The sequence below is a fragment of the Vipera berus genome, assembly GCF_964194415.1.
Source record: "Vipera berus genome assembly, chromosome: 2".
NCBI lineage: Eukaryota > Metazoa > Chordata > Lepidosauria > Squamata > Viperidae > Vipera > Vipera berus.
Window position 1 is genome coordinate 221,555,324 of NC_138203.1, and position 16,265 is coordinate 221,571,588.

Here is a 16,265-nt window from a genome sequence, read left to right on the forward strand (position 1 = left end):
CTTCTTCTTTTTCTTTCTTTCCTTCTCTCTCTCTCCTCCTGCAGGCATTGGGCTTTCATTCTCAAAAGCCTCCAGCCAAGAAGCAGCAGCTGGAGCAACAAGCAAGGATGTTTCCATTAAAGCTCCTCTGAGAGTGGCCTCTCCTGGGGAGAGGGGTACAATTGATCCCTACAGTTGAATCAAAGGTGCTGTGTTTCCTCCATGCCTGCTTGCACTCTTGCACTCTATGGGCTCAGCTGCGCAGAACAAATGAGAAACCATCTAAGACCTTTATGTTGACCGTATTATCTCAGTGGTTCAGAAAGGCCTTCGCTGCCTTTTTGGAGCAACGCAATGATATTCTTGGCTACCCTATGGATTTTGCTGGCTTATCCTATTACATGCAATGCCAATAGTCAGAATCCAAGCTATAATGTGGCAAGCAAGAAGGAGATCAGCTTGGAAGGAGACTTAGTTATTGGAGGCCTGTTCCCAGTTCATGAGAAAGGTAGCCCTGCGGAGGATTGTGGCAAAATCAACGAACATCGTGGCATCCAACGCCTCGAGGCTATGCTTTTTGCCCTAGATGAGATCAACAAGAACCACCATATTCTACCAGGCATTACCCTAGGGGCACACATCCTGGATACCTGCTCCAAAGATACCTATGCCCTGGAGCAATCACTGGATTTTGTCCGTGCCTCCCTCACCAGAGTGGATGGCACTGAGCACATCTGCCCCGATGGGTCCTACGCCATCCACGACGATGTACCTACAGCCATCACAGGTGTCATTGGGGGTTCCTACAGTGATGTCTCAATCCAGGTACAAGGGACAAAAGAGAGATAGAAAGAGTTTGTGGGGATGTTGGTGCCTAGAACCAAGAGACTCTATGTGTGGAATCTTGTGAGAAGGTGCTGAGCAATAAAAAGCTCAATGTAAAAGAAGGGAATTGGGCTTGCAGATCTGGGCATTGGGTAAAGGCCTTGGATGATTTTTATGTTGATTTTGTCGACATGGGAACACAGGGAAAAAACATTAACACACTGTGAGGAGGACATTTTTATTTTGAAATTAGTCTTGGCCTGTACATGATACAGGTACTGAAAAAGCTATCATTCCCTAGTGTTAGTTTACTACAAACTTTTAGCCCTTCCATTCTAGCCAGTTTGGTCAATACTGAGTAATACAGTACAGCAACATCTAAAGAGCCACAGTTTGCCAATCTCTGGTTTATGGGTTGTTGCAAGGATTGCTGAGACATAAGAGATGAACAGCTGTGAAAGTTCCAATTCTTTTATTTCTTGACTGTAATTCACAATCACAACTCAGGAAATAAAACTTTCAATATATCACATGTAATGAGACTCAACAGATGCCATTCACCCATCCCTTTTCACTTATTAGGGACTGGAAAAGTTTTAACCTCTTTTTCCTTAAAGACTAAGAATGCATTACTATGTATTTACTTCAGACCAAGTCATATGGGACTATAGTGTAAGTAAATATGTATTTATTATTAAATTCAGGGCTTTTTTTGTCATAGAATGCTCAGAACGGAGTTCTGGCACCTTTTTTGGATGGAACCTTGTAGGATAGGCAAGGCGGGTTGTATGACATGTGTGAGTTCTGGCACTTTTTTCTTTTACAAAAAAAAGCACTGATTAAATTTGTTTGCCACGCATCTCACTGCATAAATCTTATGAGTTTATGCTGTAAACATGCTGCATATATATTCTATACATATCCATTTTCAATGATAGGCACTTATTATCTTACACTTTGACTAAGCGCAAGACTGAGTGGAATTCTTTCACAAGTCATAATGAGGATAAAATAAGTACAGTAATAACCATAGTTTAAAACTTGATATTGCTTTTTGAAAGATTATTGCTTTGCCTTATACAGTACATCCATCAAATAAACTCAATTCTTTCCTTCTGGACCAAAAAGGATTCTATAGATCAGGGGTGTCAAACTCAATTTCATTGAGGGCCGCATCAGCATTGCGGTTGCCCTCAGGGGGCCGGGTGGGGTGTGGCCTGGGTGGGCGTGGCCTACTGGGTGGGCATGGCCTACTGGGTGGGCGTGGCTAAAGTGCGTATGGCCTACTGGGTGGGCGTGGCCAGCTCTACATCATTCGCATCAAGGGGTGCCTATGGGGGCCTGGGCAGGAGTGAGACAGAACTGAGGGTCTCTGGCAGAAGGAGGGTCTCTGGGCCAGGGGCAAGGCAGCGGGGGCCGTTCCCTCACTGTTTCCAGGATGGCTTCGCGGGCCGCATGAAACCACTTCACGGGCCGGATCTGGCCCCCGGGCCTTGTGTTTGACATGTCTGCTATAGATGAAATGTTGATCTAAATCATGAGTCCCAGGGCTTCTCCTCCCTCACATTTATTACGGGAATTGGCCACATAAGGATTCCAAACCTTTTCTGTCCTATCAAAGAAGAGAATAGCAAAGAAAAAAAGGAATATTGGGGGGGGGAAGGAGAAATGGAATAGAACTGTTCTATGAAGTGGAATTTTAATGTCATGTGTTTGTAACATAAATGACAAGCAGACAGGAGTAGAACACAAACAGACAAAGTAAGAACCCAGAGGTTACATTGTGGAAGAAGAGGAATTGGACATTAGGAAAAATGGAATAAAACTTTGGGGATTTCAGTTGAGGCTTTTTAGCAGTTTTTGAATATCCTGGCTGTACTCCCTGCAGTGGAGGGAAAGTATAATCATGTTAATTCAAATACCTGTTCAGGAAATGAAGACTGTCTTGAAGGCCAGCCAAATCTTTACCTCTTCTTTTGGGCTCATTCCTTTCCACCAAAGGGCTCTCTGATTTTAAGCTTGTTAATGGAAAGACCATATCCCATAGCTTTCATATGACAGAGTAATTAGCTGCTGCTATTGAAAAATCCCTATTAATGCTACATTAATGCAAATAAACATACCATTATCGTGTACAGAGCCACTGCCGAAAGATGGAAACAGAATATTGAGTGTCACTATCTCATTTACTGAGGGAGGAAGTGTGGTTGCCAGAGCTTTGCTCTTAGATTTCTGAGTCACTTCCCAAAAGCGGGATGTAAGGAAGATCGGTTCCTTCAAATCAAGCCTGTAACATTCCAAGGTGGACTTTTATTTAGCACAACCTCTGGCTGAGAAGAGCTTGTTGAAGGTGCACTAGCACTAAAAAGCTCTCACCAGCCCAGGTTTTTATTATTATTATTATTAAGCTTCAGGGCCTCATGCTATGTTTGCCTCAGCCTCAGATTTGGCCTCAATTCCAGTTGTCCAAAAGCCATAAGATTCCTTCAGAGACACCTGGATCCACTGCCATTTGTCACTTAATTTCAGCAAATCTTCTGGAGACATTCCAGGACAAACCTTCTTCATTGCCCAGTCTAATGACACTACAATCTAGATAATATGATATTGTTGCCATTATGGAAATGAGTGGAACATACAGCTAGAGGGAGAGGTTTTTTTTAAATAAAAACAGACCTAATAAAGGTCTGTTTTTATTTAAAAGGAGGTAGAGTAGCACTATATGTAAGAAATAACTATAACTCTACAGAAATACAAGAGAACAATGATGAAAAACATTTTGAATACATTTGAGTCAATATAAAAATGAAAAAAGAATGACATTGCTATAGGGGTATACTACAAGCCAACCAACCAAACAGAAGAAATAGATGAACTTTTTGCTAGTCATTTAACTAAGGTATGCAGGAAGCCCACCACAATAGACACGGGGGACTTTAACTACTCTAACATCAACTGGGAGACAAACTCAGCACCTAGTGGAAGATCGAGCAGATTCCTGACAAACCTAGCAGAGAACTGTCTCCCAAAAGGTAGAGAAGGGAACTAGAGGGTCAGCCATACTGGACTTCATTCTCACTAACAGAGATGAACTGATAAAAGGCATTAAAATAATAGGAATTTTGGGGGGGAGTGATAATGCAATATTGAAATTCAACATTATGCAAACACAAGCAATAGAAAAATGTCAAACTGAAGCCCTGAAGTTCAAGAGAACTGATTTCTGTTCTGTTAGAATCAGCTTTTGGTGCCTGGAACTTAAAAAAACAAGATGAAATTATGGCAGGAAGATTATATTTGGGGGAATCAAACAAGTGAGCCCAAAACAAATTCTTATGCTGTTTTTTAATAGATGTTTACACATTGGTTTTCCTTCATAGGCATATCTTATGTGCCATAGCAGGAGATCCTACTGGCACAACAACATACCCACAGCTGGTATTGGTCACTGAAATACAGAATTGGGTTGGATTCTTGGAAACAAAATTTGGGTAGTGCCATCTCAGCTCATACCTGACCCAGCTCTGTTTTTAATTTAGAAATAATCACTTGACTGTTCAACCATTTCCTGGTCCTTCAAACTGGGAAAAGCAAAAGATAACACTCCAATTCTAGGTATGCCTCTTCTCTTGGGACTCCATTCTCCATCCTGCCATTTGCCCCTCTACAGCTTTTATGTTCTACTCTGATATGTAAGTGAATTTCCAAGACAGAAAAAAATAACCCTCTTTTCAAAGGCATCTGGTTCTGGGATAGAGTGATTTATGTTTAGATATTTTTTTAAAAAAGAAAGCCATGTGATTGAAAAACAAGGAACTATAGATACTCCTAGCCTTCTTTTCTTGTCTGCCTCTTCATTCTCCAGGGCCAGACACCCATGCAAGCTAGCCACATAAGAGCCTACTCTATTCCATATCTAGGAAATGAATAAGAGCCAGCTAAGTTCATGCTTGCTTGAGCACCGAGATGGGTGGCATATAAATTCAATATCATGGTTCCGATTAAAGAGACACATCAAAGAGCACTGTATGATTATTTATTCTAAAAAAGTCTATAATGAGCAAAACGGAGCATCGGCACTCACGGATGGATGCCAGAATCTGAATTCTCCTCCCCTTGACACATCATGTCCTACAGAATCTCCCTCCCTTAATTACACGTCATGAATCACATTCACCAATTAGTTTAACACACAAAGTTTCAATTCCCTTGAAGCGCGCTATTTCTTATCTTCTTAAAACGTCCGGGTTGAATCCCTCCCGCACTTTTGTGATTCAAAGCCAAACAGTTAAACCAAAAGGCTGCCTCTTATATTGTCAGTGTAAAAATATGTCAGTGTTTGCAGCATTGACATCTGCCCCCCCCCTTAGAAAAAGGACAGATCCTGTAATGTAAACAGCACACAAGTTAGGAGCTTGCTTTTGGTTTGTTGGGGTGTTTCTCATAAAACTTTTTGATAAGTCTCAGAAGTCTTTTTAATGCCATTTTTGTGGTTCTTCAAACCTCTTCCCACCCCCTCACCCATTGATCAAGTGTCTGGGAAGCAGAGGGTACCTGAGGGTAGTCAGGCATTGGGCTGAACTCTTTTCCTGTGGCTACTCTGAAAGGCGTGTAGCCAGTGCTGCTATGAACAGAATTATTGTAGGCCACCTCAGCGAAAGGGAGGAGGTCAGTCCAGTTTGTCTGTTGGTAGGAAACATAGCATCTGAGATATTGCTCCACCATTTTGTTAGTGGATTCTGCAGCCTCATTGGTAGCTGGATGAAAAGCAGATGATAAGCCTTGAGATGATCCAATTAATTTAATTCCTCCAAAGTTTCGCTGTGAACTGCACTCCTCTATCTGAAATTATTTGCTTAGGGGCTCCATGCAGTCAGTAGATATGTTTCAGAAACAATTTAGTCAGTCGTTGTGCAGATGGGAGTCCTTTACAGGCGATAAAATGAGCCTCTTAAAAAACAGATCTATCACAGTCCAGATGACAGTATTTCCTCTACAATAAAGTCTACAATAAAGTCCATAGCTATTTCTTCCCATGGTTGAGAAGGGTCTGCCACTGACTGCAATAGCCCAGGGGTTTTCCCTGGAATTCTTTTCATGGTGGCACATATGGTTCAGCTCCTGACATATTTTTCTACATCTCATTTTAGCCCCAGCCACCAAAATTGCCAGTGGATGAGGTGTAGAGTTTTTAAATATCTGAAGTGTTCAGCCTGTTTTACATCATGGCTGTGTTTGAGAGCATTGAAACGAAGGGCTTCAGGTAGATACAATTTCCCCTCCTTGTATGCCAAACCATCCCTGCATGTTAGGGAGGTTTGATTATCTTTGAACCATTGATCGGTGAGGAGCTCTCATTTTATCTTCTTCACTCCCGGGTCATCAGGATTAGGGGTTCTGCAAGGTGTGAGTTGTGCCGCAGGTTGTGAACTGGGGATAATTGCCTTATAGACCTCTTCACATTCACTTTTGTACTGTGGCAATCGGGATAGCACATCAGCTAGGAAGTTTTTTCTTCCTGGTATGTACTTAGGGTAAAATTAAAATGGTTAACCTACTGTGCCCATCGCACATGCTTTGGGGACAATTTGCAGGGAGTTTTTAGTGCCTCTAAATTTTTGTGATCTGTCCATACTTCAAAAGGCACCTTGCTCCCTTCTAAATAGTGTCACCAGTTTAATAGCCCCTACCTAATTGTGAAGGCCTCCTTCTCCCAGACTGTCCATCTCCTCTTGCCTTCACTGAATTTCTTAGAGGTGTAGGCACAAGGTTGCAAGACCCCACTTTTATTCTTTTGCAGTAACGCAACTCTGACTGCCATGTCACTGGTGTCTGCTTGAATTATGAAGGGCTCCCCTGGGCAGGGGTGCTTTAGAACCAGTCCAGCCACAAATAGTCTTTTTAAATTCTCAAAAGCTTTCTGACAACTCATACTCCATGCTAGTGGTTGGCCAGGTCATGGTTTTCCCCCTCCCTTACCCATTTTGAGTAATTCTGTAAGGGGTAGAGCAATCTCGGCAAAAGAGGGAATGAATTAACGATAGAAGTTGGCAAACTCTAGGAAGCTCTGGAGCTGTTTGCGAGTCTTTGGGGGCTGCCATTCAATTATTGTTTTCACTTTGGCTGGGTCCATTTTGATGTCCTCATCGGAAATTCTATAGCCAAGATAATCTAATCGGGTTTGGTGAAATTCACATTTCGACAATTTGACATAAAGTTTGGCATTCAATAGTTCCTGTTCCCATGATGAAGATTCTTCCCTCAATCTTTGCCAGCTTCTGTCCCTTGCTAGAGACAGCGGTGGGGGCTCAGGACTCCCCAGGATGCTTGAAAGAAAGTAGATTCTGGCATGATGTCATGGTTCTGATTAAAGAGACACATCAAAGAGCACTGTATGATTATTTATTCTAAAAAAAGTCTATAATGAGCAGAACGGAGCATCGGCACTCATGGATGGATGCCAGAATCTGAATTCTCCTCCCCTTTTTTTTTTATTAAAGAGTTTTACAAAAACAAAATTTTACAATATATCCCCAAATCCCTCCCACCCCAAACCCGCCCACTTCCCCTCCCCCACTTCCCAGAGCTAAATACAGGATTATAGTTACAATAATCATATTCTAAATAAAAATTATGCATAATATACTGTACAATTAACCAAATTCATAATGTGCTTTAACTCCCCTTTAACATAACTACAAACAAAGTACCAATAACAATATCCCACTAAAATCTACTCATAAGCTAAATGGAACTTTTTAGTCCCATATTTGTTCTGAATATAATTTATCCATCTCCTCCAAACTGAAATATATCTTTCCTGTGAATGATCTTTCAAATAAGCAGAAATCTTAGACATTTCTGCAAGATTCGAAACTTTAAACACCCATTCTTCTATAGTGGGCAAACTATCCTTCTTCCAATATTGTCCCACCAGTAACCGTGCTGCTGTTATCATGTTCAACATCAAGTTAGTTTCTTTAACATCACAATCTACAACAATACCCAATAAAAACAATTGCGGAGAAAACTTTATCTTTCTCTTAAAAATCTTTTGAATGTTCCACCAAATTTTGATTCAAAAAGCTTTTATATTTCTCCTCCCCTTGACACGCATGAAGTTTCACTTCCCTTGAAGCGCGCTATTTCTTATCTTCTTAAAACGTCCGGGTTGAATCCCTCCCGCGCTTTTGTGATTCAAAGCCAAACAGTTAAACCAAAAGGCTGCCTCTTATATTGTCAGGGCAAAAACATGTCAATGTTTGCAGCAATGACATTTAATAAATAAAAATAAAATGTGGAGTGAAATATTAACCGAAGGCCACATTACTTTTTGAAAGGCCCCCTACTTCACACTACTCCCATGGGGTACTCTTTGTCCCTTAAGGCCTGCCAGGAGGGGCACTCTCCCAAAGAATAGATGGCAGTCAATACTCTTCCAATGCCCAAAGCAGGATAAAGCATCTCCTTCCCTTGATGATTCCAAAGAATGTGTGCCTGCAGACAGCGTGTCAAGCAATAACAGCGAAGTGGTATATTTCAAAGAAAGTTGCTTTCCTAGCTCAACTCTACCATTCTCAGCATCTGTTAACCTCCCACTTCTGGGCAGTTTGGAAATTGCAGTCGTTTATATAGAGGGGCAAATGTTGTTCTTCTTAAATGTCCTAGTTGTGTCTGTTTCTTCTCTGCCCAAAAGAGCAAATCTTGATGACAAACACCAGCTTGTTAAGGAAGTCATAGAAGAAATACATAAAGCTGATGGTCTCTCCCAGGTCTACCCTGCCCTCAGAGCTTTAACTCTGTATCAGTAGACAAAAAATGCAAGACAGAATAAAAAAGCAAAACACAATAGATGGCCATTTTTGTAAAGGAATCTTCTGCTAAACCCAACAAACTCAACAAAGTTGAGTAAACAAAGAAGGGCAAGCAGGGATACAAAGTGAAAGAGCCATAGATGGCAAGATAATTAATGAGCTTATTAAAAGAATAAGCAGATCAATTAGGTGGCTATTCATCTCCACAGAGCTGTGGTAGCAACACAAAAGACGTTTATTAATAACTCTGGGTTCTTCTTACTAGTTGATCTCCCATGTTTTGTGCCCCTTCTAGGCTGGAAAGAGCCTGAGGGCTTTCTGTCTCCAATTCTCTTCACTCAGTCCCCTGGGACTGGCAGAGACAGCAACAGATTTGAGTCAGCTAAGACACTTTTTGTCCAAAGTAGACAGTGAATTAATACCTTCTTACATCTCTGTTCTGTCTTTTTCTAAGATGTTTCTGCAAAAGCTCTTTAGAAGGAAAAAAAAAAGTTCGACAACCGGTATGTTTTTTCAAAACTGCATGTATACACATGTGTATAAGTACAATCTATGGTATTTTTTTTCAGGATGCAGTTAATTTAAGAAAGCAGTTAGTCCCTTCAAGCAAGAGGGTACTTTTGTTTCATTCATCTAAGCATAAATAAATGAAGGGATCTCAATTTTAAAGGAAAAAAGGATTGGCTTCATATATAAATCCTTCCATTCCCCACCAGAATTGAAGAAGCTTCTCGATGAGCAACAAAATGTCTTCAAGGAAAAACAAAAAAAAGTCCATTTGCCTCTTGAAAAAGCACTTTTGGGACAACGATGACCTGGATGACTGAGAATCTTCATAGACGATCAGCTTCATATAATTGTGCAAGAGACCCTGGTAGACAGAGGAGTAGGGGCTGACTAACAAGTAACAGAAAACAAACACCAGACTCCCCAAAAAGTTAGAGAACCTGTTGAAGTATATTCCCTCCAGCTCCTTGAACATTCAGGGACAACAGTTGAAAGCCAAAGCAGACCTTTGAAACCCATGCAGCCCAAACCAAAAACTCTAAGTAACATTCCAAATAAAAGATCTAACCAAGGACGTCTGCAAGTCTGGCAGCCACAACTATCTGAGGCATGTTCTCCTGCTTTCACACCAACATCGTCAGTAAGCCTTCCAGTTTAGCTCTGGGCATATGAGTAGTCTCTGTCCTGTTCTACCCTTTGAGGAAGGCTTTCTAGCATGGGCAATGAGCTAAGTTCCAACCAGACAGTCCAGAAGAATTGGGGAGTTTGCTTATAATTGCCTGATAAGTGTCACCCAGCAAGTGGATTCCCTGCAAGCTTCTCTTTGTCATCTCCCTACGGCCATACCTTCTTCAAAGCAGCCTTTATATTCTGCAGGTAACAGAATCAGCACATATTATACCCTACTGTTATGGCTTACTCACAAGGAGACTGATGTTTTCTGTTCACCACAGTAATATTTGTTGTCAATGGCTCTGTATCAATTACAATCTCTAGAAAAACCCCATAGACCAAGGGTGTTAAACTGCCAGCCTGTGGGCCAAATGCATCATGTGGAAGCCATGCCCACCCCATTGCCGGCAATGGCAAAACCATCCCGATACATTGCACGATGTCACATGACATTGCGAGTTTGACATGTCTGCCATAGACCATACTAACCCATTAGGAGAGCACATGGGCAGAATCTTCTGAGGTTGATCTTGATTTCTCTGGTTGCTACTTGAACTTTTCCTTTGATGTGAAAGACCATTTGACTTGGATTCCAGTTGAATCACCTAATTTGAGATTCCATAATACAATTCCTACTTTATTAGAAATGTAGAGTTTCTTTTTTTTAGCTAGTGCAGGGATGCCCTATTTCAACTTCTTTACATCACCTCCCAAGAAAAATATTCTGAGAAATGTTCAGTGATAAAGCACTGCATCAGATCTGAGTCCATTATGTCAGAAACTATATGGTAGTTGTAAGCTAGTTGTTTCTTAATTATTGAAAAAAATGTTCTCCAAGTCTAGATGAATTATAAAATTTAAATCAATATTTAAAACATGGCATGACAGAAAAATTAGAATAGAAGTTAATAGTTCAAAACATAATAATCAATAAGGCAGCACTGAGCAAACATTAGCACTGAGCCTTGGTGGAGCAGTGGGCTAATGCCTCCTTAAGTAACACCAGCTGCCTGCAATTAGTGCAGGTTCAAGTCCCACCAGGCTCAAGGTTGACTCAGCCTTCCATCCTTCCGAGGTAGGTAAAATGAGGACCCAGATTGTTGGGGTCAATAAGCTGACTCTGTAATAATGCCGCTGGGGGGGGGGGGGGCGAAAGCCCTAATAAGCAGGCATATACATAGAATGAAGGCTATTGCTAAGCACATTGATTTGTGCTTTAGATTGTAAGCCGCCCTGAGTCTTTGGAGAAGGGCGGGATATAAATGGGATTAAAAAACAAAAAACAAAAAACATCCTAGGCAAATAAACTTCTTGCTAGTGCCCAAAATTCATCAGGTTTGTTCCAGATGAATCAATTGGGGAAAGATTCAAAAATATGAGATAAAAATAAGGCTACTCTATGTGGGCTGCAAAATATAACTGTTAGATAGCGGCAAAGAGAAATGGAAAATTTGAACATCTGGGGATCATCCAGATATGTGCAGCGTAAGTGCAATAATGATAATATTTTTAGGAAACTTGAAAAGAAAAACTAGTTGTTCCTTTTCTTTAGGACTGCAAAACAGATTGTTGATTACTGTGGCTTAAAAACCTTTATGATGTTGATTACAAGATATGGGATAAGTATATCTACTTTTGACTTTTTCTCCTTTATATGGAGAAATAGCAATAGGACTTAGACTTATATACCACTTCACAGTGCTTTACACCCCTCTCTAAGTGGTTTACAGAGTTAGCATATTTCCCCCAACAATCTGGGTCCTCATTTTACCAACCTCGGAAGGATAGAAGGCTGTGATTCAGCCTTGAACAAGTGAAACTTGAAATGCCAAACTGCTGGCAATTAGGAATTAACAGGATTAGCCTCTAACCACTATGCCATCATGGCTCATATTAGGTGTGTGTGTATTGCATTAGTTCTGAGCAAGCTAGCAAATAGTAGTGTGTTTGTACATTATGCTGTCACGTTACGTGCAAATCAGGCTACTATTTTTATTCAACAAATTGTATTAATAAAAACATGTCTTAATACTAATGGATTAATTAGAATTTATTAAGTATAATAAATAATTACTATAAAAATAAATAATAAATAAAATAATAAAAAGATTATTCTAAAGCCACAGTTAAAAAGCTTTGCAACTGTATCAAAAACAGGCCAAAATCAAAACTTAGTCTGTAGAAGATGATTAGTAGCTTGATAACAAGCATATAAATTTAATAAATAAATAAATAAATAAGCAAACTTGTTTTGTAACTATTACAACTAAGGTAAGAGTCCTATTTTCCCCCCTATTTTTAAAAGTTGTGTCTGGAAATGGGCCCATTGAAAAAGGTGAGGCCCTGATTAATTTGGAACCCCACTGCAGAAATATACCAAGTTGCTTCTGATCTGCTTCTGAGTATTTTCAGAAGGAAAATTACCCTTTTCTGAGATTCAGGGTTCGGTGAAGTCAGCATAACTTAATTGCTGAAATATATAGAAACTACAGTAGCATCAGTACTCATTTCTCTCTCACCTGCTGATTTTATTAATTACACTGAGCTGTGGCCCTAACTTTGCTTGTTCACTAAAGGCACCACTAGAGAAAATAAAACATGTAACTTATTCCCCACTTCTTCAAGCAGTAAGAAGGTCAAGGATGACTTCTGGTCTTCTGGGATAGGACAGATAATTGAAATAGGACAGCAATCTTAAAACACCCAAATGTCCATATCAGTGGAACAACTGCACATACGATACTAAACATTCACTATTTGACTTCTGATTTCAAGGACGAAGCCCCCTGAAAGCAAAAGACTTCTATCTCTGAAGTTCCAGTTTTTTGCGTTTGTGTGTTTCCCCATCGCCCTATCTCTTTTAATATAATTTTAATTGAAGATTTTAATTACTGCATTAAAAGCAAATACAAACCAAACTCAGAAAGAAAAGGAGAGATAAAAAGAATAAAGAGTGCAAGGAAAAAAGAAAAGATGAAAAAATATTGAAGGAAGTAACTTTGCACAATAAGTACAAACAAATTTAGTAAATCTTCATCCCTATAAGGTTACAAACAGATTATCTCCTTTCCATAATGCAGTCCTTATCTATATGCAAATCCATAAATCATCAACTTTTCAATTCTACTGTAGCATCAGCAAAAGTTTGTAAAAGGTTGCCCTAGCTTTATAAAAACGTGTTATTTTATCCTTGTTCAAACAAACCATCTTTATATTCTCATCTTTTTCTTCTAACAATCTTGAAGCTTAATTCGTTCAGTTGTTATAGGAATCTTATCTTCCTTCAGTCTTTCTTTTACACATCCCAACGACTTCTTTGAAGCTTTGTCACTACCTCCATTTCTTCCCCATCTATTTGCCAGGAATTGAGAGGGCCGGATGCCATGATCTTGGTTTTCTTAATGTTGAGTTTCAACCCAGGTTTTGCACTCTCCTTCTTCACCCGCAACAAGAGGCTCTTTAGTTCTTCTTCACTTTCTGCCATTAGAGTGGTATCATCTGCATATCTTAGGTTGTTGATATTTCTTCCAGCAATCTTAATTCCAACTTTTGATTCATCTAGCCCTGCCTTTCTCATGATGTGCTCCGCATGTAAGTTAAATAGGCAGGGAAACAGTATACAGCCTTGCCGGACTCCTTTCCCAATTTTGAACCAATCAGTGCTTCCGTGTCCAGTTCTCGCTTCTTGGCCCACATATAGGTTTCTCAAGAGACAAATAAGATGGTCTGGTATGCACATCTCTTTAAGAACTTGCCACAGTTTGTTATGATCCACACAATCAAAGGCTTTAGCATAGTCAATGAAGCAGAAGTAGATGTTTTTCTGGAACTCTCTAGCTTTCTCCATGATCCAGCGTATGTTGGTAATTTGATCTCTAGTTCCTCTGCCTCTTTGAAATCCTGCCTGTACTTCTGGTAGTTCTTAATCCACATACTGCTGGAGTCTAGCTTGTAGGATTTTAAGCATAACTTTACTAGCATGTGAAATTAGTGCAATGGTGCGATAGTTTGAACATTCTTTGGCACTGCCTTTCTTTGGAATTGGAATGTAAACTGATCTTTTCCAATCCTGTGGGCATTGCTGATTTTTCCAAATTTGCTGGCAAATTGAGTGTAGCACTTTTACTGCATCGTCTTTTAAGATTTTGAATAGCTCAGCTGGAATACTGTCACTTCCACTAGCTTTGTTGTTGCTCAGCTTTTCTAAGGCCCACTTCACTTCACATTCTAGGATGTCTGGCTCGAGGTCAGTGACCACCTCATTGTAATTATCAGGAACATTAAGCTCATTCTTGTATAGTTCTTCTGTGTAATTCTGCCACCTCTTCTTAATCTCTTCTGCCTCTGTTAGGTCACTGCCATTTTGATCCTTTATCATGCCCATTTTTGCATTAAACGTTCCCTTCATCTCTCCAATTTTCTTGAAAAGATCTCTGGTCCTCCCTATTCTATTGTTTTCTTCTATTTCTTTGCACTGTTCATTTAAGAAGGCATTCTTATCTCTTCTAGCTATTCTCTGGAATTCTGCATTCAATTGGGTGTATCTTTCTTTTTCTCCCTTGCCTTTCGCTTCCCTCCTTTCCTCAGCTATTTGCAAAGCTTCCTCAGACAGCCATTTTGCTTTCTTGCATTTCTTTTTCTTTGGGATGGTTTTGGATGCTACCTGTTGTACAATGTTGCGAACCTCTGTCCATAGTTCTTCAGGCACTCTGTCTATCAAATCTAATTCCTTAAATCTATTTGTCACCTCTACTGTATATTCAACTGGGATATGATTTAATTCATACCTGAGTGGCCTAGTGCTTTTCCCTACTTTCTTCAGTTTAAGCCTAAACTTTGCAATGAGAAGCTCATGGTCTGAGCCACAGTCAGCTCCTGGTCCTGTTTTTACTGACTGTATAGAGCTTCTCCATCTTTGGCTGCAAAGCATATAGTCAATCTGATTTCTGTGTTGACCGTCTGGTGATGTCCATGTGTAGAGCCGTCTCTTGGGTTGTTGGAAAAGAGTGTTTGCTATGACCATCGTATTCTCTTGACAAAATTCTATCAGCCTGTGCCCTGCTTCATTTTGTACTCCAAGGCCAAACTTTCCTGTTATTCTGGTTATCTTTTGGCTTCCTACTTTAGCATTCCAATCCCCCATGATGATAAGGACATCATTTTTGGGTGTTAGTTCTATAAGGTGCTGTAGGGCTTCATAGAACCGGTCAATTTCATCCTCTTCAGCACCAGTGGTTGGGGCATAGACTTGGACTACTGTGATGTTGAATGGTTTGCCTTGGATTCAAACTGAGATCATTCTGTCATTTTGAGGATTGTATCCCAGTATTGCTTTTCCTACTCTTTTATTGACTGTGAAGGCTACTCCATTTCTTCTGAGGGATTCTTGCCCGCAGTAGTATACCTGATGGTCATCTGAATTAAATTCACCCATTCCTGTCCATTTTAGTTCGCTGATACCTAAGATGTCAATGTTTAGTCTTGTCATCTCTTGTTTGACCACGTCCAGCTTTCCTTGATTCATGGATCTTACATTCCAGGTTCCTATGGAGAAAAAATCTTTACAGTATTGGACTTTCCTTTCACCACCAGACATATCCACAGCTGAGCATCCTTTCGGCTTTGGCCCAGTCGCTTCATTCTTTCTGGTGCTACTAGTACTAGCCCTCTGCTCTTCCCCAGTAACATATTGGACGCCTTCCGACCTGAGGGGCTCATCTTCCAGCGTCATATTGTTTTGCCTTTTGGTACTGTCCATAGGGTTTTCATAGCAAAGATACTGGAGTGGGTTGCCATTTCCTTCTCTAGTGGATCACGTTTTGTCAGAACTCTCTGCTATGACCTTTCCATCTTGGGTGGCCCTGCACAGCATAGCTCATAGCTTCATTGAATTACACAAGCCCCTTTGCCACAACAAGGCAGTAATCCATGAAGGGGAATCTATCCATAGAAGCAGGCATTAGTGCTGATATTGTGGCTACTAATTTCTGATCCCATTCTTCAAAAATTAAAGTATTTCAAATGCCAAAACATTTTGTATCATTTTGTAAATCCCAACATCAACTGAGAACAAAAGGTAAATCTGCACTTTTTTTCTTTTCCTGGAACCCTTAGTTCCTTTTAGTATCCAGTTTCTGAAATCATAAGATCTCATATCTTTCTTATTACTTATTACACAAAACAATTTAGTGAAAGGTTGTTTATTTATAATTAGTTGCAAAAACTTATAATAAAAATCTTAAAATTTCAAACTTATTTTGACCCTTAATTTGTTTATAACTTTCATGGATTAAAGTCTTATTTAGCTTTTTGGCATTTATTTCCAGTTCTTTAAATTGCTAGACTTAACTTTTTCTCTTTTGTTTAAGAATGAAGATAAAGCTACAAGGTGGCTGTTCAAACTTACAATTCTGAAGATATCTAATAGCCTTTAGTTAAATAGGTAATTTCTGAAAGTGATTAGAAAAT

General features: G+C 39.9%; 1 protein-coding gene across 1 annotated transcript in view; it reads left to right on the forward strand.

Annotated features, from left to right (window-relative positions):
• Positions 1 to 333: 333 nt before the first annotated feature.
• Positions 334 to 16,265, forward strand: part of GRM2 (glutamate metabotropic receptor 2) — a gene marked incomplete at its 5' end in the record, with an annotated part of 58,010 nt that continues 42,078 nt past the window's right edge. Inside the window, one exon of the mRNA XM_081316990.1 lies at positions 334 to 804. Within this exon, the coding sequence (XP_081173116.1) occupies positions 334 to 804 (471 nt within the window). The remainder of the gene's footprint in view (positions 805 to 16,265) is intronic.